This window comes from Salminus brasiliensis, chromosome 24, assembly GCF_030463535.1.
Source record: "Salminus brasiliensis chromosome 24, fSalBra1.hap2, whole genome shotgun sequence".
Taxonomy (NCBI): Eukaryota; Metazoa; Chordata; class Actinopteri; order Characiformes; family Bryconidae; genus Salminus; species Salminus brasiliensis.
The window spans coordinates 20,911,206-20,934,934 of NC_132901.1; the positions used below are offsets into that span (position 1 = coordinate 20,911,206).

The 23,729-nt window shown below is 40.6% G+C and overlaps 1 protein-coding gene across 19 annotated transcripts in view; it reads right to left on the minus strand.

The window, feature by feature from the left end:
* LOC140547029 (neurexin-1a-like) overlaps positions 1 to 23,729 on the minus strand; it is a 495,217-nt gene that overhangs the window by 409,102 nt on the left and 62,386 nt on the right. Inside the window, exon 1 of one of the 19 annotated variants that reach the window (XM_072670532.1) lies at positions 13,446 to 13,502. The exons of the other annotated variants lie outside the window; for them this stretch is intronic. Coding sequence (XP_072526633.1) covers positions 13,446 to 13,491 — 46 coding nt within the window. The 5' untranslated portion in view covers positions 13,492 to 13,502. Of the gene's footprint in view, positions 1 to 13,445; positions 13,503 to 23,729 lie in introns of those variants that run through there. 19 annotated transcript variants of the gene reach the window in all.

Here is a 23,729-nt window from a genome sequence, read left to right on the forward strand (position 1 = left end):
TAATCTCTGAACTTATTAAGAGTCTGAGAAGCCAGTCCATTGAGTTCAAGGCCACAAGGATGTGACAGTGAGAATAGCAATTATTTGAAACGCATAATTTAAACAAGTAATTACAGTGCATGGCACAAAAATACAGGCCTATGCTTAACAATGTGCCATTATTCTTCGCTAAGTGCACGGGTAATTGTTTGGCTAATTTGTTTCCCCGGAACTAATATATTTTGTTGAAAAATGTAAATGATGTTCAATTTCTTCTGGGACGGTTCTCTGTGGGGCGATGAGCATTGTTCTTCAAAGCCACATTTTTATTCTGCTCAGAAGCTCTGCATGCATTAGTCATGTTCTAGTGTCTTCATGCAAGGCACACACTCTGATCGCATTCCAATACCTCCTCAAAGACTTTATATAGAGTATTATATAGAGAACTGAAGGAAAGGGATGAAGCCAACCTTTTTTTTTAGTTTTTGTAACATCTTTCACAATAGTGCACTATAAAAAATAAAGGTGCTACAAAAGGTGCCATCGAAGAACCACTTTTGGTTCCGTAAATAGACATTTCTGTGAAAGAGATGTGACAGTTAAATCAATGAAGAGGCTTCTGCATCAAGATAAAGTTTTTGGGGTCTTGTATAGGTTCCTTACACTCACACATCTCTATGAAAAATATGGCATCACTCAAAGAACCCTTTGTAGCACCTTTTTTTAATCGTTATTAGTGTGGCATCACGCTCATTAAGAAGCAAAAGGCATCAACCGGGGAACTTCTCAACCATGTTCGGAAACCTTAGCTAGGCTATGGCAAATGTATGGCAAACACTGCAACAGACTGCTGCTTGACACTTCAGTTAGCATAACGGAAGGGTGGTGTCTTTCACAACAGTGGCGTCAAACTCATTATCCAAACTGGCTTTCTCACAATCTCTGAAACTTCATTAGCAGCAGACTTTGTTAGCCAACTAACTGTCTAGCAAATAACTGAAAAGTTGCACTGATGCTTGAGTTAGCATAGCCACAAGGGGAATTTGACGAGCAAAAGGTATCAAGCATGGAGTCTTCAACACTTTATACCGCAGGAAATATATAAAGAACAAAAGCAGCAGACTTCGCTAAGCCGCTCATGATCTAACAGCTAACTGAAAAGTCGCACTGATGCTTGAGTTAGTATAGCCACAAGGGGGATTTTGTTTACAGCAGTGGTCTCACACTCATTTACAAACAAAAGTATCAAGCATGGAATTTTCACAACTTGATCAGCCTTCGTACAACACGTGCGTTTGTTGTTTTTGATGTGACCAAAGCGCCATTTTCGAGGTATTGTTAGAGTGAGCGGTGCAGTGAAAGTGACAGCAACAAACTTACATATGTTTGTAACCTTTAGAAGCACTGAAAGCAATAATCCGGGAGAAGCAAAGTGAGAGGATGTCAGTGAGAGGACAGTATGTTGGATATATTGTCATTTATTGACAGGAATTCATCTAAACTACCTCACCACAACAAGTTGGAATGCTGTCACTGCTGCCCCTAACCTCGTAATTGGGGATTACTTGTGGTTGGACTGTGAACAGTTCTGAAACTATAACGCTCTGAAGCCCACGGACATTTCATGGATGCAATGCAACAACACAGTGCTAACAGTAAAGGCTGTAAAGTTAGCTGTAATCAAAAATACTTGTGCTAAACATTCCTTCCTTACGTCTTTCAATTTCCTCCCATTAAAGCAAGATATTACAAATATGTACTATAATGACGACGATGTAGTATTGAAGTACAGTTCACTGCTCAACCCATATACATTAGTAAACAAGAGCATGTCATCATTAAGATGGCCTAGCACTAAAATAAAGCAGAGGATTGCCAGAAATGGTTCAGTTTTATCTTGTCCAGAAGAACCTGTTTCTACTGCCCACGACATGTGTGTGTTCTCTAGCATGGCTAATCCAAAACAATGCATGGACATAAGGTTAATGTTAGCTACTTTATAAAAAGGAAAATCTCAGAATTCAAAAAAGGTCCTTAAAATAACATCAAATGCACTTTTCTGTCAATTTCTCAATGATCAACTGTAGGATTGAGGCTTTAGTTGGCATAACCGCACAGGAACTGTCGTTTACAGCAGTGGTATCAATCAAGAAATCTTAAAAAATAAAACAGCTGTATTCTGAAACTGTCTAGCTAGGCTGAAGCAATTTCTGGTAAAGTTAGCGACGCATTAGCTTTAGCAAATTTAGCATTAGCTAGGTTAGCCACAAAGCGTACTTATTAGTTAGTAGTGACATCACAAGACTTTTACAAGCAAAACATTACAAGCAGGGCATGTGCATAAACATATCGCTGCTGTCCAATAAAAATAATAACATGTATCTCCATTTTTGCCGGTTTTTAGTTTTCTCCATGTTTTGAACCCTGTAGCTGCTCCGGTACTCTGCGCGAATAGTTCTCAATGAACAGACCAATAGAAATGCTCTGAATTTCTCTAAATAAACTTTTATTTTACACTGACTTTCAGTCTTCCATTTTGGAGATACATGTTTTTCATTGGACAGTGACAATATTCCGAACCAGTTCAGTTTTTTGAAGCGTATCAGACATCTTTATACCCAAGGTTGTAAATATAAACTTCAATATAGTATAGTATATTTTCCATTGCTGTGAGCAGCATTCCTCGACCCACAGATCTCTCCCCAGCTTCCTGCTGACATGTTGAAGGCATCTATGGCTTCTTGATATAGGCATTCCTAATATATAAATTCTTTATACTGTAAATATTTTATTTACATGTGAGAACCTTCATTTTGTATGTGAGTGGTAATGTGTACACTAATGCATTTTTAAACAGCTGGCTCACATTTATCAGTCGGGACACATGAGCCTAGTCCTGCTCTTTTAGTCATATTTCTAGCGAGCTAACAGTGTGCACTAGTGAACAGCATGCAATCTTAATAGTGAACTTCGATATATTTGGCCTTAGTTGCCATAAAAAATGTCATGTCGAGGCATGTCCAGTTTGAACCATGACAGCGGGAGTAGGTTACGGTCCATCATGGGAGCTTCAGGTAATTAAAAAAACATGCACTCGTCAAGAGAATTCATTTAGGAATTTTAGAGCATTTTCTTTCCCAGCATCTTCTGTAGAGAAGAAGGTGGGATATAGTTGTGCTGAGCTGTATTTTGATGGAATGTGTGTTAGGTCTATTTTCGGTAATATATACAGCTTTTCCTGTGGTAAGCAACTAGGCAGACTGCTACCAATTCCTCAGCCCTGGGAGGGCCAAAGCAGCACTTTCATAGGACATCTGGAGGGATGCAAGAGAAATGAGACAAGACAGTCAAGTATACACACACACACACACACACACACACACACACACACACACACACACACACACTCTCTCTTTCTAGGCTAACAAATACCAAGAGTTCTCGACCGCAGCACTAGCAACCCACTGCCTTGCACAGCTTTTAATTTCCTAGGCTCTAACCCACCTGACTCCACTCATGAAGGACTTAATAATTAGCTGATGAGTCCATTCGGGTGCACCGGAGTAGCAACACTAAACGGTCAAGAGCATTGGGGTTGAGAAACTTCTTGTCTTAACCAATTCTGCTGTGTGACGGGGTGGATCCCAGACCTATTGGACTGGTGTAGTATTGCTGTCTAGTCAGAACTGATCAATAATACCTGGGGGGGGCTGGGAAACAGCAGAGCCTTGACAAGAGTGTTTATTTATTTATCTTTTTATTGGACCAATATCTGTATTGTTGGTCTTTCCAATAAAACAAAACTGCTCATAGAAACTCCCTCAACTCTGGAAAAAGTATGGAGACACATTGCTCAAGGCCTGGACAGCACATGGCCCAACTGGAATGTGGACCACTTGCTGAACATTGAAGCTTTTACAAGTGTTTGGATGAAGATACCTATTCTACAGAGAGTTTGTCACAGTGTACCCTTCTCATTTAAATAACAGAACAGTCTCTTAACCCCTTAAACAGGCTATGGGCTGCCGGTGGGTTAAAAGTGTTATTACAAACTTTTATTAGCAAAGAATAGCCCCACCCGTTTGTACAGAAGTCATTGTAATCACTGAATAATACACTTTAATGTGTAAAAAGTCTTACTGCGGTAAAGGGTTAATCAGGGGTGGGCAACTGGGTCCAGAGTCCAGCTATGTTTGTTATTTCCCGGCTCTAACAGACCTACTAAACCTGGCAACAGGTTATTTGAATCATGTATTCTTGAGCAGGAGAAGCCCAAAACTGAGCAGGAATCTGGCCCCTTAAGGACTGGAATGGCCCACCCCTGCTCCTAATGCCTAGATTGATGCGCGAGTTTATAGTATAGGCAAGAGTTATTGATCCAAACCTCGTGAGCATCACCCTTTCCTGTAGGGTCATCTGGAACTCCAAGGACTTAATTGCTAGCTAGCGTTCCTCAAAGACAGGGAGAGAGGAATAGCAAGAACATCATGTAGTATATTAACCCCTCAAGCTCTGTGAAGCTCTGTCAAGCTTTTATTACGCCCTAAAGATTGGGGTGCAAAGCAATGTAAGCTGGCAGAGTTGTGCCTAGGTTGTGATTCCGAGGAGTTTGAGAGGTTAAACGAATTAGTACAAGCTGTTTGTACATCGGCTGCTTGTATTACAGGTAGCCCTGAAATGCTTTCAAACCAATCGATCTCAATCAATAAATCAAGCCTGAATCTCCACAGTGCCAGACAGCTGCTGCCCTCCAAGGATAACCTGACTATGCAAGCTGAGGTAAAGTTATTCACTGGCCCTGAACTAAATTAGACCCAACCAAACAGCAGTTCTGGAGCTTCAACATTTGGACATGGTTGCTTTGTTAGCCAGTGAGTGTTTAACTTAGACACTTCTGACATATTTAAGCGAATCCACAGCTAATACTAAGGAGAGATGGGATGGTTTTGTGAGAAATCAGCTTAATCCCATCAAACATGGTCCTGTTTATTGCTTAATTCGCTGACAATTCCAGTCGGCTCAAACCCCACCTTTGCCCAATACCCTACACAGCCAGCATGCCATAGCACAGTGCTAACGATGTTGCTGCAACTCATCTGAAAGCATGAACTGTCTTTTCCCATTGACTCTCTTTATCTGTGGCAGCAAGTCCATTCTTCACTCTAACTCTTGCGAAAGCTGGTTAGTCTTAAGTGAGAAAGGCCCAGCCGCTATCATCAACCACACGCCATCTCTGGGCCCCTAATCTAAATGTGCGCTTTCTGTCACTCGTTACTGCGGCAGACTGCGTTTCTAGTTTAAATATGGATGCTCTAGTTTCAGAGCAGAGCATTACGGATGAATATCATTTAACATGTTGGCAAGCAATAGGTCTGGCTCTTTACATTTAACCTTGAGGGAGGCCGGTTGTCAAAACCCCTCCGGGAGTTAATAAAAGAGTGAAACATAGATGCCGTTCGCTCGAGTAGCCTAGTGAACCTTTCCTTACAGAATTATAGGCTCTTAAATAAGGTGCCGGAGCAGGGTGGGGGTGACACACTTCTAGACCCCATGTCTTTAATTTAAACTGCCGAATCCATAAAGACCCCAAGACTTATATTTCAGGTGATTTAGGGTATAGTATTGGTTTTATGTTTGTAGAATCTCATAAACAGGTCTGCTGCGTAGGGGTGTTATGAGGGCTATATTAATAGTCGTTGTTTTTCAGTACATCAGTACTGGTGTGGCGAGACAATAGATACAGTCAGATTTTATTAAATATAGCACAGGAGCTGTAGCTTTGAACTACAGCTCCAGTAAATTTGAAGTGCAGTAACAGCTCTCATCTGAATTGAATTAGTCATGAACATTTCCCAGTGTTAAGCGCTCTGTGCTGGTCATGCCTGCTTAACTGTTATCCACCCAGAAGTGTCTTAAAGGCCTTTGTTTACAAATGTAAAAAGTCAATACATAGTCAGCATGCAAGTATTGTCCCCTTGCGTGTTTAAGGTGGTACTAACATCAGGCACGAGGATGATCAGTCTATAAATACATGTGGGGATTGCAACAGGACTTAGAGAAGTGTAGATAGAGAAAAGCGGGTACAGTGCAGTGTGTTGTTGGATGTGTGGGAAATGGGTCGCAAAGCAGATGTTAATGATTGTAAAAAAGGAGTGATAGCATTTGCTTGTGCCAAAGGCCGTAGTGTGAAATAAGTAGCTGAATCTGCAGGTGTATGGAAGCGTAAGGTCACACTGGTGTACCAGCAGTGGCAGGAATTCCAGTCTACAGGAAATTCTCCTCATTCTTGAGCAGAAGTGGGCAAAGGCCTCTTGCATGCCACTCTGCTCCATTTGTTAGTTAATTAGTTAACTAGAAACGGTGCTGATGATTTTTACTGAAGTAACTTTTACTGAAGTTACTAACACTTTAAACAAGCCAGGGTGGTAATTGCTTTTGTCTGGGGAACGTGTGAGGTCAGGATGTTGGGTGATCACCACTCCACCTAATCCCCAACTACCCAAAAGTGAATGGGGCATCATGCGTCAGTCCAGAGAGCACAGTTCCACTGCTCCACAGCTCAATGCTGGGGGGCTTTATACCCCTAGTTTCATGTTTATCTACTGTGGGTGACTAAAGGTCTAGAATGATACACCAAGGTGTGTTCTAGTCTGCAGTCTGGAGTTCCAGTTGCATAGCAGTTCTTGGTAAATGTGATTGCTCAGGAAATTCAGATGTTTTAAGAGATTTTAAGATTCCAATGTTCTGTTGGAAGGAAACTTAAAACTGCGTTAGAAGGAGAAGTAGTGAACGTCCGTTTAACATTTTGTAGGACATTTTTCCAATCAGTCGTCTTGAAATCTTGAAGAGCGTGTGCATGTTTGTATGAAGGGGTTGATGAAGGGTGTTCTGAATAGAGGAATTTAATCTACTGCAATTCCTTAAACAGACATTCCATGTTCAGTGTGAAAGGAATATACGGGTACTGCTTATGGATCCTGTGGAATGGAAGGCAGCTCTGCTGTGTCCTTCAATTTCTCTAAAAACGCAGGTTTCACTTCTCGGGTGCACTCAAAGGATGCTATAAAATGGCATAACCTTCAGTGACGAAACAGCTGAGAAATGTTGAGCCCACCACTGTTGCATCCTTGGCTTTGAGACATGGCAATAAAGCACAGCTTTGGTTTAGTTTATGCACTACCCTCTCAGAAAAAAATGCACCAAACAGTCTCTACGGTGGTACCTTGCTTGTCATCGTCAAGGTACACCTGCAAGACCTATAGGTGGCGAACATAAATCTACAATATTCCTATGTATACATTGTTGGAGTGGAGCTGTAACAAGTGTAACTGTTTACTGTCTAGAAAAGGCTTTCTACTAGACTTTGGAGCATTGCTGTGACTATTTGATTGCATTCAGTGCCATTATTCCAGAGAACACAGTTCCACTGCTTCACAGCTCAATGCTGAGGGGCTTTGTAGCCCTCTAGCCCACACTTGGCATTAGGCATGGTGCCAATAGGTTATCGATTATCTGCTGCAGACAGTCTAATTTTACTGCCAATTCTTCTCTACAGGTACTAGACAAGCTATGTGTGTGCATTCTCGCATCTGTGTCATTAATAGATATGATTTAAAGTAGCTGAACATATTTATTAGAAGGGGCGTCCACAAACATTTGGAAATTTTAAATGGATTGTACAGCATGTTACAGTCTGAAAACAAAAACAGTCTAGAAGGTTTAGCCAACACTTTCCTGTGTGGTCGTGTTTGTGGTTTGCTGTATATGAAATATGCTGTACTGATATTGAACATTAGCTATGAGGCTAACGTTGCTAACAACAACAACAAGTTAATAGTCACTCAAACAGCACTAAAGTCTTTACGAAAGTCATGCAGAATTATCACCATAGCCTTTAACTTCAACTTTAACAACACCTGTTGTCTACAATGGCTATCCTCAGCACTCAGCTACACAGTGAACAGTGTGGTTCCTTTTTTATAGTTCACAGTAAGCCATAAAGTGTCCTTAACCACACTGACAATACTGTATGACCTTACTGAAGACCTGGATGTGGTTTGAGAAAGTAGAGAAAAGTATATGGGCATGTATTTATGGAAATGGTTTAGGTGATTACTGACGTTTAGACCAAACATGTCTTAAACGAAGGACTAAATCGAGTGGTAATCGATTTCCGTCCTTTATTTAGCAAAGTAGCCAATCCATTAAGTAGCCTCAAAATAGGTCTGAAAAGAAATGAGAAGGTTACACCATGCCGTTGCTGTTTTATGATTAGGAAAGTAATCCAAACCGACTGGAACTATCTCCTGTAAAAACTGGCTACACTGACCCACAGTTCAGAAATAACACTGCCTAGCCAGCATGCTTTAGATTCTTGTACGCTCTGTTCTGATGGTAAATTGGGCGTATTTCACAGCTAACAAGAGAACAGATCAAGATTACAGCGGAACTTGTGGCGCAGCAGGGGAGATGTATTCTTAGCCTGCACGGCAGAAGCTGAGCTTACAAGCAGTATCTTTTTATTGGCTTGTGCTCTGGGGTCCAGGGCTTGAATTTAGGACTTATTGCCCCCCACCTGATACTGACTGAGGGTTTTATTGACCCCTTGCGATATTTACAAACAAAGATGTGTACACAACTGTGGACCAGAATGCTCCTCCCCACCAGAAGCTCACTTTCTCTCGTGTGTCTGCCGAGTGGTGAGTTACTTACTGATTACAGACACTTGGGCAGTTGCAGAATGAACCCACTCTGAACTTATTGAACACTGTATCAGAAGCTGACCACCTTGCTGGTGTACAGGCTGTAGCCAATCTGTTGAAGAACATTTTGTGTTAGCGACCCTCTAGCCTGAAGAACTTCCAGACCCTGAATTTGGCCGTCTAGTGCCATACTAATAGGTATGACTACTAACAGTTCCAGTGACCAGAAACTGAATTCTGGATACCTGGATTTGAAGGTTTCAAGGCAAGAGGAGCAGAAGATCTAACCTGCTCTAGCCGAATCGTTATGGATAAGAAAATGCAAAGCCTACAGAAATGCTCCTGAATGCAAATCAGAGCAATTTACTGATTCGCAAACAATAAAATTCCCACAGCCATGCATTTGCAGTTTGAAAAAACACAACTGCTGGGTCTAACATAGTTCTGTTGTTCCTCCAAAAGAAAATCTGGCATAACCAAAACATAGCTGGACAACGATCAATTCCAAAACCCACATAACAGTCTTGACCTGCTATATTTACACCTCCAACATTTACATAAACCCCACCACTAGAGAAAGCACTAGTCAAAGCTGGCAAAAAAATGCTGATGCTGGAGAGGAGCTCATTACCTTCAGACTCTGCTAGATATAGAAATTTGGGTTTCTACAAGAACCAGGCCTCATGGCTGTGGGTTTTCCAGTGCTAGTGTCTGCAGAAGAGGAGCAATGCTAGGCTAAAAGCTAATGCTAACTGAAGCTAGCTTTTACTATCTCTACTGTTCATTGTCCGATCCCTTGAAAACAAACTGGACTACCTCATCTGGACCAAACTAGAGCTAAACACACATCAGAAGGGAGAGCACTGGCTTATTGCTTTACCAGACTAAACCTAGAAAATTAAACCTGGAGTAAGTGAGTGGGGGTAAGGCTAAAAGCTGATTTTGTGCTGAGAAGACACAACAAGGGTACAGCAACACTATCCGGTAGGACTGGAGAATAATTACAGTGTTTCTATAAGTGTTAAAACTCCTCATAGTGCTGTGAACCAGCCAATAAAAAGACATCTCATCATTGTTTTCCTACAATCCATCCTTAAAAAGGAAAATCTGAGCATTTTTCACCCCATCCAGTAACAGTTACTATTTATACATCAAATTACAACTTAAAATCTCAGTAAATAGTAACACTTTATATGCCCCTTACTCTCAACACTGGCAGTGTCACTTGTGTAAAAACATAGGCAGCACTGCTGTACCTGATATACTCTTACCAGTACCCAAATAATATATTTGCTCTACGGTAGTCTTGAGTTCAGAAACTGGCCAGTGATGAATGGTGCAAGACGGTGATTGACAGATCATTCACAACAGCACATGAGCTACAGTCTGCAATTGAATATTTATAGTGAACCTATAAAGTAGGTGGGGCTTACTAATTGGCCAGCGAGTGAAAGCAGTCTACAAGTCTGAGGTTTCCAATAAAGTGGACAGTCAAAAATGTTACACAAAGCATAGATACAGTTGAATTATCTACACTGTAAAATATATGGGTGAATTACTGACCTTAAGCTTTTTGTTTACCCCACACTAACAGTAGCACAGCAGAAGGCCTAGAAAGCTGAGTTGCTATGTGGAGTGATGTCTGCTAAGCTTGCTAAGCCAAGGCCTCAGTAGGCGGGCAATGTAGGTCAAGGTCATGAGTTACAACCACACAAGCCCTATTAACGGGTGGTTATCCATCTCTGTCAATAGAGGGCTAATAAACTCAACATCACTAAAAGACAGCAGTGATGTGCAATTGAATAATGTCGGCTTTAGGGCCAGTGGCATAGAGACAGGCCTTGTAGATTTGACTTCGCTCTGTCCAAAGTCCAATGCTTTATTTGTCCAAATTGAATCTGTTCTTCTACTGATAAATGGGGACTGGAGTCCTGCCCGCTGCTCTCTGTCTGCCCACTGCTGTCTGGCGCTGTGATGGCCGCTGAGGCGGTAGTTGTAATTCCGGAACGTCCTCCGCAACCCTGATCTTATCTGGACAAGTTCTGTGAAGACCAAGCACACCCTCTCGGTGCAGCTTAGCATCAAAGAGCTCTTCCAGATTTCTTGCACTCCAAAAAATAAAGGTCCCACAAAGGATTCTTTAGGAGCGATGCCACAGATAAACAACTTTTGGTTCAACGAAGAACCTTTGGATGCTATGGATGGATTTTGTAAATGAGATGAGTGAAGGAGTAAAAAATGTGCCTTTTAATAATTTCCACATTATATAAAGATTCTATATCAATTAAAACATATTCTATTTATGTGTATCAATTTACACATAATTCATTCTGTATATTGCATTACATTAATGTAATTACTGCACTGCTTCTTACTACTATTTTAAGTGCCTTTATTATGCTGCTCTCTTGTTTGATTTTGCTGCTGTAAAAACTGACTTTCCCCATGGGATAAATAAAGTGATCTATCTATCTATCTATCTATCTATAGACTGTAGTGGCAAAATGACTTTATATGACTTTCTACAACCCTGCTGGTTCTGCAAATGTTTCTCTAAAGAACCTCATACAACATGTTCTCCATCATGGAGAAAAGCCATTATCCATGCAAAGAGCAATTTAAGCAATCAAAGGGTTGTTTGAATTATCATGGTTCTATATAGAACATACTGTAAAGGTTTAACAGAATTGAAATGTTCTTTCTAAACCCACAAAAAAATAATATGCCATTATGTGAAGGTTCTTTAAACTTTAAAAGGTTCATGGATCATATCATTTTCAAAAGTTTGTTAAATAGCAATTCACTAAAAGATTTTTTGGAGAATTAAAAGTGGTTTTCCGATAGCATTACTCCTAAAGTTTAAAGTACCTCTATATATGTAAAGCTTCTATAGAAATGATTTTAGAAGTCCTTTCTAAAACCATCTCTCAAAACTAAGAACCATTTTGGAACCAATATATTTTAAATCACATAAGATTATGTGATTAGGTTCTTCCACATCCAAGCCAATAACAGGAGCATTATTTTGATGCACCATCACCACCATATATATATATATATATATATATATATATATATATATATATATATATATATATATATATATATAGTGAACAGTGGAACTGGGTGTGGGCCATGTTTCCCAAAAATGAGTCAGACTAGCTTATCTTCTGAATGCAGCTTAGCCTGACAAGGCTCATCCACTTCCAATGTATGTGCACCAGTCTGGTTTAATTAGGCTCTAAGAGAGACACAGCACACATTGCCCAAAACCACAAGAACTACTATTCAGTCTTAGGTCATATTTTCATAGGATTGCATGTTCCACTACACTGGAAAAGTTTCCACACCAGAGCAAATGACCAAGGACTGGCCAGACACATCCTATCGTTAGCTTGACCATTTCACTGTCTGTCCACATTTCCAAATTGCCTTTGCCGTGTTTAAACCTTGTAATACACTGAGACCTACTGACTAAAGAAGCCTTGAAGAACCATTTAGAAACCTATATTTTTAGAGCATTTATTTAAACCTATATTTGTATAGTATATTTACATTGCATCTTTAAAAAATCTTAACACTTCTCCTTTACAAAAGGAGCTATTGAAAAAGACATCCACTGAAAGGTTTTCCAGGGAACTAAACACAGCTCTTCAATGATATTGCTCCAAAACCCACCTTTAGTTTGAAGTTTAAAGAACATCCACATAATGGAAAGGTCCTGCAAAAGAGAAAAGCTCCTCCTAAAACAATTTGTCCCATATTTAAGGAAAACATAACATTTTGTGGGGGTCCTTTAAACTTCAAGAAGATTTTTCACACTCACAAATCTCATTTACAACAAATCGATCATTAAATAATGGTTTGTTAAAAATTTATTTAGGGAACTAAACATGGTTTTTAACCATCAATCCAAGCTAAGAACTGTTCAGTAACACAAGTTACACAAGTTCCTAAAAACCCAAATATGTTAAAACAAAAAAATATATAAAACAAAAAAAAAAAACAGCTACTAAAGAACCATTCGTTAAAAGATTCTTCAGAAAATTAAATGTGGTTTAGAAATGGCAAAAACCTCGTAGACTAATTTTTCTTTCGTCACATAAATAATATTCGGTTCACATATTTTAGTCCATTTGGACCATGTATGGAAACTGACCTGTAAAAACAGTCCAACCAGAACCAGTGATGTCACTAAAAACCAGTGTGTTAATATGTATCCATCTATTCTGCCCAAGGCAATCAGAACCAAGAATTAGAATTTAGATCGAAAACACATTACAGCCATCACATAGCAGTATAGTGAATTTCAACCACTGTACTTAACCCATCAGTGGCAGTGAACACACACACACCCAGAACAGTCCTGTGCAGCTGGGGGTTAGGTTCCTCACTCGAGGGCAGGTGGATATCAAGGGAGGTGAAAACATTGTTCCTTCACCCCCCCCCCCCCACCCCCATTTCCTGCTAGTCAAGGGGATAGATTTGGTAGCCTTCAGGTTCTAAGTCTACTTTTTTTTAACCTTTAGGCCATGGCCCCTTGCCACCCCCTCCCCCCAATGCCTTGCTGAAGGGCAGCTTAGCAAACATGGGTATCAATAGCCCAGTGTGTAACACATACAAATCTAGCCAACATCATAAGCAGACAGTAACACACAAGGTAACAGTAGGATATACACCCTAGGAAGTAAAAATGTCTCCCATAAAGTTCCTATGTAAGAGATATGAGGTCTTTTTACACCAGTGGTGCAACATCAGGCTTACTTTGGTCCGTTTGGGGGTTCGTCTTGCCACAAAGGCTCAAAAGCATGCTCACCTCAGCTTCCCTGCCTCTTTTCCCTCTCCTCGTCTCCTCATTCCATCTCTCTTAATCGCTCTCGTCATCTCTCCCTCCGTCACTCCCTGCTTGCAGCCTGCTCTGTCACTCTCAAGAGCAAGCTGGTGTGATTTATTTATCTGGCACTGACTCTCCCCCGAGTAAGCTGTTATTCGCTTCCTCCATCGGTAAATGCAATCTCACTGCCGGCTAGCCGCAGCCATTTGTCATTATTTAAGCCCACATTTGCCTCCAGAGCGTCTGCCATGCGGGTCATTCTCCCAGTCCCCTGACGAAAGCGGCCTTTGGGTGCCACCAGAACTCATTAGTCATGTTTCGGCCCATATATTGAATGAATTGTGTAAAACTGTGAGGGAAAAGGGACACAAAAAAAGATGAAAAAAAACAACATCAGATGAAACCTGGTATGGTCGTAATGGCACCACACCAGCAGTCCAACATGCTAAGATCCATTTTGCTACAATGCTCAAATTGAGGTGGATTTTCAGAAGAAGTATTCTAAGAATTGCTTTAAATATATATATATATATATATATATATATATATATATATATATATATATATATAGGCATCTGAACAGAGCAACCCTGGAGGATACTTGAGCCTATGCCCTTCAGATTGTATTGGCTGTATAAATATTGTGTCTTTATATGGCCATTTTCCAAGATCCAGCGAGGCCAGGCTCAGCATCTTGCTAGGAATAGCTTGCAGGTTGGCTTCATTGCTCTAGAATGTCCTGCTGTGGTGCGGTATGGGCTGCCTTTACTTTATTCTACCCAGGTATGGATTCCCCACACCACGGATCACCACAGAGCTAGAAATCCTACCAATAAACAACTAAATCAACAATATCTCATTAGGAAGGTGGCACATTCCAAAGTCTGGTTAGTTTAAACAACCACAACGGTGCCAGTAAGACTTCCTAGTAACTTGTTGAAGTTGGATTACAGATCCTTCACCAAACTCACATTTTTTACTTCTCCGTACTTCTGTTTGGTCAACAATACATATTAAGTTGGGCCTCAAAACATTAGTAAATGAGCTGCAGCTGTACTTGATCAGATATTGTATAAGTTTACTGTTTATTCCCATCTGTAGGTTAAAACTCCCCCTTTAAAATGGGGCCTTCCTTTTCCTTTTCTCAGACTTCTGACCATGGAGGGTTGCAGTGTTGATGAGATTTGAACTTATGAGCCCCTGTTTCTTGACAAGCAGGCAGTTAGACAGCTGCTCCACTCTAGATCTGTAAAGCTGTGTACATTTCTGTGTCCAAAAAGGAAAGAAAATGTGTCATTTCACAGCTCTAGGGTGGCACTACGGTCTAACTGCTGCTCATCAACTGTAAGGAGGTCATACGAAAGACTCTAAGTCTGGGGATGCCATGTGAAATGTGACAACAGGGTGTCCTGACCTGCAGAGGAGACTAAACAGTAAACACATTGAGGGGGAGGAGCTACAGACTAAACAAGCTACGCAATATATAATTTAGCTCATTTACTAATGTTTTTGAGGCTCAACTCAATATGTACTGTCGACCAATCTGAGATGCAGAAGTACAAAATGTGAGTTAGAAGAGCTAAGTGAACTCCTGGTATATGCTTGGATTTATATTGTAAAAAACAGGGCAATGAACCATCACCCGTTCTCCCTCCAGACACTAGGCATACTAGCATATGCAAAAAGCATACACTCCACTTGATATTAAATAAAACCGTCTGCAAATTTGTTCATATGCCACACTGGAATAGCTGATATGCCACTATATATGTTTTGGTAGTGTCTGTAACTATCAGCAGCTGTTGAAGTCTGGTTCCTGATGCCAAGGGCATTTGTCTTATCGCTTCCTTCCTCCTCTTACTTCTGAATGACGACTCTTCTTCAGCTCTCTTTCTGAACATAGCGAATCTCTTTCCGTTGTACTTCGAGCCGCAAAGACAGCTGCATCTTTTACAGCAGATGATATTGATCTACACTATAAGGTCAAAAGTTATGGGACACCTGCTCATTCATTGTTTTTTCTGAAATCAAGGTTATCCACAAAAAGTTCATCCCACTTTTGTTGGAGGAACTGTCTCTACAGTCCAGAGAAGGAGGTCTTCTACTCGAGTTTGGAGCATTGCTGTGAGCATTTGATTGCATTCAGGGACAAGAGCATTAGTAAGGTCAGGATATTAAATGATCATCTGAATGATCATCACCCCACCTCGTCCCCGAGTCCCTAACTCATCCCAAATGTATTGGATGGAGCACCATCCATCATTCCAGACAACACAGTTCCACTGCTCCACAGCACAATGCTGGGGGGCTTTGTACCACCCTGGCAAATGTCTGGCATTAGGCATGGTGGCAAAAGGCGAATGTTCACCAAATGTTCTCTGAGTCCTATTTTGTTGGAACAACTTCTCCAGCTGAATGATTCTTTTGTAAGGGGTGTCCACAAACATTTGGACATATGGTGTAGAATGAGTAGCCAAACGAAGGACCGTCAAAACAACAGGAAGCATCAAAACAACAATTTATTATGTATGATTTGATATGATACCCGCTGTGTTTAAAAAAAGGGGCTCAAAAACGGCTAATATTTGCTTTTGAAGCCTAAAGCCCACTGAGCCACAGAACCCATTCACACAGTCCCGTTGTGAGGCATTAAACTCATTCACAGTCCCTTAAGTCCTTCACAGTTACAGCTGGAATTGAGACCTTTCTACCTAGCCCACAACCTGGTCAAGACAGGGGAGTGCTATGGCCTGCGGCAATATGTCCACTGCTAATTACAGTAAAAATCTGCAGTTGCCTAGCAACAACCCTTACCCCACACCAGTAGGGTTAGCAATGGAGAACAAGCCCAAACGTCCCCTTGACACTGTTTTAGCCCAATACAGACTTTCTAAACCTATGTCGCTAAGCACAAGCCATGTACTGTGAGCTAACAAGCATAAAGACTCTCTATAGACTTACTTTAAATAAGTAAGTTCTTGTAGAATTCTCTATTTCTATTCTATTATTCTAGAAAATTTTGAGATTATTATTTATTTACGTTTAGTGATAATTTAGAATCTGTTCTACAATAAGGGTGTGGACTGAAGGCCAAAGTCCAGCACAGGTTGGTGATTTCCCAGTTCTATCTATGCACATTAGCAGGCAACAGAGCGACAAGCGACCAGTCATTTCCTATGGGAGTACGTAGTTTGTAGCCTCGAATGTAGCGATAAGCGGCGAGTAACACAGTGACAGGGCGACAAGCAACAAATGGAGTCGAGCATTTTGTGTGGTGTGGTGCTAAACATGAAAGCCTTTTTAATGATTTACTTAATTTTAAACTTACATATTAAATACACATATTTGATCATTTTTTTTTTAAATGATATTTTTAAAAAATAGCACATATAGTATGTTTGTTTTTGCTATTACATATTTTTGCCGGAAGCTAGACCATGTGCATGCCCACATACGACAATGGAAGTGGCCTCGAACACCCACAAGAGACAAACTTGGGGTGATGTAAGCGACTTGTCATCTGCTAGTATGAACACAGGGTAAGACAACAGACCTGGGAGTTGTTGGTGTGGCGCAACGGATAACACCACTACCCGGAAGATAACTGGTGTTCAATTCCCGGTCTGGGGGACTACACCAATGCTGCACTACACCAATAAGAGTGCTTGGACAAAACTCCTACCACTGCAGTGGCCCACCTGTATAATACTCTAGTTAAAAGTGTCAGTAAAGTTGAATCAGGAAAACAACAGAACGGAAGGAATCCAGCCATTTAGGACCAGATATAAAAAGCCCTGATCTACAAGACCTATGGTTATGACTGCTGAAGGTGCTTGGACCCCTAATTAGATGCTAATATGAGATTTTTTTTAAAAGGTAAAGGTAAAGATAAAGGTAAAGGTGCACGTATTTGTCACGGTACACTGTACAGCGAAATGTGTCCTCCGCATTTAACCCATCTGTGGTAGTAAACACACACACACACACACACACACACACACACACACACACACACACACACACACACACACACACACTAGTGAACTAGGGGCAGTGAGTACACACACACCCAGAGCGGTGGGCAGCCAACTCCAGCGCCCGGGGAGCAGAGAGGGTAAAGGGCCTTGCTCAAGGGCCCAACAGTGGCAGCTTGCCAAGCCCGGAAATCGAACCCACAACCCTGTTATCGATAGCCCGGCGCTCTAACCGCTGAACCACTGCCAAAATAAAGTTTTTCCAAAATAAAGTTTCCTAAATGCCTCTTGGTTTGTATAGTAATATGAAATCACATGACTATTTAAGCTTTGTTAATTTTTAATAATATGAATTTCTTAGCTTGGTTCTTGGCTTAACTTGAGTTGTTATAGAACCTTTACATTATGTGGACAGACTCTGGTTATATGAGGAACCAACGTATTTTCCTTTACTCCACCATAATTTATTTATTTAGCATTTAGCATAGAATTTTTTTTTCAATCTGCCCTTTCTACAGCTGTTGATGTCTACCTTTAATATCAAGTGAATGCTGTTTTAATATTTAAATTAAAGAGAAACGCATCAGTATTAGGTGGGCTGCACAGATTCAGGGCCACAACATTTGTGAATTCACTTCTAAATGTCTTTGACTGTTTCCACAGAAACTTTACCCATCTTAGATGTTTCAGCAGTAGGTCTCGATGGAAAGCTCGATGGAGATGTCAAAGCTTTTTATTGTGTTCCTGGTGCAAGAATACAGTATAGGAGAATGACTCCAGAACAGACAGAGTTGTTCTCAGTCCCAGGTGATACAGGAAGCAGGGGAACACATTCTCGTCAATGCTGTTTGCCCTATTTGTGAACGACTTGGAGTGGCAGTTTCGACGTTAGCTCGTTTTCCATACCTATGACATTCTGCTCTCTCGAGAGAGAGAGCAATACTGGAGGCTTCTGATTTTATGAAAATGAATATCAGTCAGAAGTGTAAAAGAGAAAATGACGACTGAAGAGACTGAGTGAAGAATGACCTTTTTTCCATGATATACCAGCTTTAATGCAAACGGGTGAAAACTGTCTTCATCAAATAAACAGAACTTAAAGCTTTCATCTTTGAGAGAGAGGAGAAAATCAAGCACGGATCTCGCACTAGACCTGAAAACATCCACAGATGTTTCTGTCCAATATCCAGAACATGACTCAACTCTGAGGGTCTGGAGGGATGTGAAAGAAACAGAGACAAAGAGAAAGGTAAAGGACAAAGCATCATGGACCTCTAAGTGGCTGTTACTAGCTGATTAGCTAGATCAGGTGTGTCAGAGCAGGGTAAAGCAGGTATATGCAAAGCAAGAGGTCCTCTAGGACCAGGGTTGGGGACCATTTGTCTAAAGTATGTATCATGTAGAATCACAATACTATTTATTTTATTGTTGTTGTTTTTTTGCCACAGTACCCCTCAATGAAGCAAAACTTAAATACTGCCATGAGATTCACAATTAGCCAAAACTGACTGATCGGCTGCAATTGTCTTCACTTCAGGCTGAATCTGGTTACTATTAACCTGAAAATATGTAAGTATCGGAGTAAGCAGAAGTAACTAGAGTTCTTCACCCCTGATCTATTTACAACTAAGACCCATGATTATGACTGCTGATGGTGTTTGGACCCCTGATGACATGCAAAAGCTTTTATGGTTGTTTAGTTCTATAAAAAGGCATTATAATCTTTTTTTTTTCTTTATTCCAAAATGGTTAATTGGCTTGTATATGTATTTGAAAAGATATGATAATATAAGGTTTGTTGTGATTTATTTAAAAATATGTTGCTTGGGTTGTAAAGGTCTTTATAATGGCATGAATATAAGTTTTGTCAAGATTTTTTTTTTCCTAATGGTTCTTGACTTGTATGGCTTTATGAAATTATCATTTATTTTCCCTTCACATTTGTTAATGTATTTATTCATTTACTTATTTATGTAGGTTTATTAATTGGCAGAATATGAGTTAATAAATGGCTTGTATAGGTCTTTGAAATGGCATGATAATCTATTTTTTTGTTTTTCAAAACTTGAGTTCCTAATAGGTTCCTTGGCTTATGGAGTTTACATTGAAATGAATAAAAATAAGGAAACAGATTATTTTTTACAATATGAGTCCTAAGTAGTTCTTGAATTGTATAGTTCTCTTCATTATTAATATATGTGCTTCCTTAGTTATTGATGCATTTATTGGCAAATTATGAGATCCTATTTTGTTATTGGCTTAAATTGGTTTCTTGGCTTGTATAGGTCTATGAATGGCATGATAATATATTTTGTCAAGATGTGGAGGGTAAGGGAATATCACAGTGCTTTTTTTCGGGTGGATTAGTTCTACTCATGCAGGCTTTCTACTCACTGTGTAGCGCAGTTGCCTAGTTAATGCATGATATGGACAGGGTCTGAAACAAAGGACAACCATTTCCACGTCTATTTTCTGGTTAGAAAACCATACTAAATAACTGCATCTGACAATCTGTCATCATCCACGCATGGGTTTGTTAATGTTCTTTTGGAGCAAAACTTAAACACTGCCATGAGATTAACAATTAGTCAGAACTGACTGGTGGGCCGCAATTTTCTTCACTTCAGGCTGAATCATGCTTGTTTCTTTTTTTTTTAGCTCTTATAATTAACCAAAAATATGTGTATGTATCTGAGCTGTACAAAACTATCAAAAAATGCAGGCTTTTTTCTTCAGAGAAATGAGTGGACAAACTAACTTTACTCTCTCTCAAACTAACCCCCCCCCCCCTCTCTCTCTCTCTCTCTCTCGCTCACCAGCAGTATCTCAAAGAGACCACTCGCTCTGAAACGCTTCCCCATTTCATTCCGCCTCGCTCTCCCCTCCACACTGGCACTCTCTTTGGCTGCTAATTATGTTGTCGTTGTTCTTGCACTTGACAGCCGTGTCCCACCCAACACATTTTCTCCATCTCCTCCGCCTCCCCTGCCTCCGCCCTAACGACGCAGGGGTGTGCCGATGCTGTCCCAAGTTGATGTCCCCTGCTAGACGCTAGCCTGCCTTCCCTTGGCCTCTCGTCGTAATTACTGCCGCGTGTTTGCGCCGCGGGGATGTGCCTCGGCTAATTACGCTGAAATAATCACCTGTTTGTCAGGACCTCTAGTGTGTTAAAGCAGAGGGCCTCGGCTGTTTTCCCGTCATCCAGGAACACACTCCATGCCTTGCTCATCTCACACCTTTCCCTGTTTTGTTTGTCAGTTATTTCGTGAGGGCCTTTTGGACGGAAGATGTTTAGTGGAGTCACACATGAAGGAGCATAGTACTGGTCAAGGTCTGAAGTTTGCAACATTAGTAACTAAGAGTGTATCAATATCAATGTATCTAAAACTGTAGACAGTATCTGTCATTCACTGTCTTTAAAGGGCCCTAGAATTTCAAATTGCTTTTATCTTGGCATAGTTGAATAAAGATAGTTCTATACATGGATTTGACAAACCATGAGCCTCAATCACTGTTGCTTCCTCATGGAAAAGAACATTAAGCATAGCTAAAACAGGGCCAATTCCAACCCCCCAAAACTGTTATGCAATCTACCTAAAATGTACACCAGCACTTCCTATTAGAAAAAGCCCTGGTCAAAGCTTTCTAAACAGTCAAGTAGTCAGCATGGAGAATGATGTTGTTGACACTGGAGAGCAGCAGATCACCTCTAGACTCTGCAAGTTCCAGAAATACAGATTGCTACACAAACCAGGCCTCATGACTATGACCTTTTTAAGTACTAAGCAATATAATACAATTCTAAACATAAATGCTGAATCCTAAATAATTCTTAATAATTGGCAACAGAGCTTTTCCATTATGTGATGTGTGTTTTTTGCAGTCACATCTCATTTATAAAAGCAAAATCTTTCACAAGCCATCCATGGTAAGGTTCTATAAGAATGCAAAAGTGAATCTAGACTGAAGACTGCACCAAATAACTCTCTCCTTACTGTACCCCAGCCAACATGCTCATGTGGGGCTCACATGGGTGGAACGTGGGCGAGGTGGGTTCCTGGTGGGATCTGAGTGCGTTTGTACATGTGTTGTTACTGGGACCCAGTTGGGATTCCCAAATGGGCCCCATCATTACAGCCCACCTCTCACCATAAATTCACATGGGTCCCATCTAGGCCCCAGTGTGCAGTGTACAACATAGACTCCAACCCAACCCCTCCTGGTCCAATCACGTACCCAGGTGGGATCCTGGTGGGTATTCATATGTGTGCTCAATATGGAACCCGTGGACAAGACTTTCTGGTTCTCAGTTGATCACCCCATACAGGCTCCACATGTTATGTGGGAATTGCTGTTGTGTATAATCCATTTGAAAATGGTGTTGGTCTATCCTATAAGTTTGACTGCTGTCTGAGCTTGGACCCCTTCGAATTTGTTAATGATAATATGATAATAAAGAAAATTGCACATCTTTAAGAAGGTAGATGATTTGTTGTATAGTACTGGCATCATATAATGTGCAACTAATTTGGTTTTGGTTTTGTATGATTGAAAGTGGTGATGACAAACTGTTAAGAAGTCATGTAAATACGAGTGTGTAAAGAGACATGTCCAGTGCTGCCTACCGGTACTATTGCTCTCAGTGTTACACAGTAAATGGAGACAGATCGCCTCTACTAGCTAAGCCTCATATCATCCCAGTTCTTTTGGTGCCCATAAATGTGGGTGTAATGGGTGAATGACTTTTATTGTAAAAGCAGTGGAGCCATTTTCTCTCCTTATAGCCACCTCATGGGAATGTTGTTTTCTTTGTGGGGAATGCACAGGGTCTTCAAGAAGGAAAACAAGATGTTTAGAGCTCGCAAATTCAAATCAGATTAGTGTAGAGACAGAATCCATCAAGCTTTTTTCATCAAGCCTTGATTGGCAGGTAGTATGGTAAGTTCCTATAAGCATGTTTTACTTCCTGAATGGAATCACTACTAGAGCTTTAACTGGACAAGAAGTTACAGCTTAACAAAACTCAGTCTGAACCTGAGTCAGTCCGACCCACAGGCAAGAAGTTTTGAATCCAGACCTGACCCAAACAAAGTATTGTGCAAACTTAGCAGGAACCTGACCACAACTAACCAGAGACTAATAAAAGTGTATATTCTTAATGAGCACGTCTTTTGAATAATGCCTGAACTACAATGTGAATGTATGTAGTATTTTATAATAACTTCACTTATAGAGCAGATAGCACTTCTCAAACAAGTGATAAAAGTTCCCTGGGCCCTATAATTGAACCTGGTGGGACTTGGATTGCATGGATTCTGTTTTGGTGCAGGATTCTCCAAATGAAATAAAAAAAATATACATATTGCATTTGTTACATATGATATTAAACCATTCAAAAGGTTTGCATAGGACACCTACCAAGTTTTCAAGATGGTGGATTAGAACCTTGTGATCAATTGTATGATTTTCAGTTCTCAATAAAACCCCAAACAGACACAAATAAGACATGACTAATGACTGTCAACATCAGATCAGGGATAAACAACATAATGAGTAGCCTGATTATCAGCTATCCAAAATTCCACTTATCAAAGGTATTCATTACTGGCCTACAACCATACTCCAGGGGTTTACAGCATATTAACAGTCCTGAAAAACAATGTACTCTAATTTCAAACTAGATCTGGATAAACTTAACATACTGCCAGTGAGACATTTTGTGGATGTCTCAGAAACTCAGCAGCTCAACAACAGTGACTCCAGCATGCCAGACTCTCAAAACTCTTTTAAAGTAGGGTATTTCAGGACAAATTCAAGAACAGGCACTGACACTGCCTTTTATATGCAGTCAATGTGTTCACCATTATAAGCAGAGAACACACTGAACTGCAGTTCTTGACATTCTTTTAGTATCCCTCTCGCCCTTACTGACCATACCCACTCCAACGTCTGATTAAGCAATGGGTGACCTTCAAGTGCTGCTTGTGTGGACCAGACTACAGATTACCTATTTGCCCTGAAAACCTCAGCAAGTTAAAATGCTGACCGTGGTAGCCCTTCATAATCTGACCTTACATGTCTGAAGGCGATGAGGTACAACCGAGACTAATCAGCACGCCCAAGCTGAACTGGAACAGTCACGGCCATTTACGATGGAGCATTTAGCTGCGATAATTCCAAGCCTGGAAATTGTATTTGTTCCAGGAGAATATGCCTGGACCTCTCCTGGCCCTCTTTTCG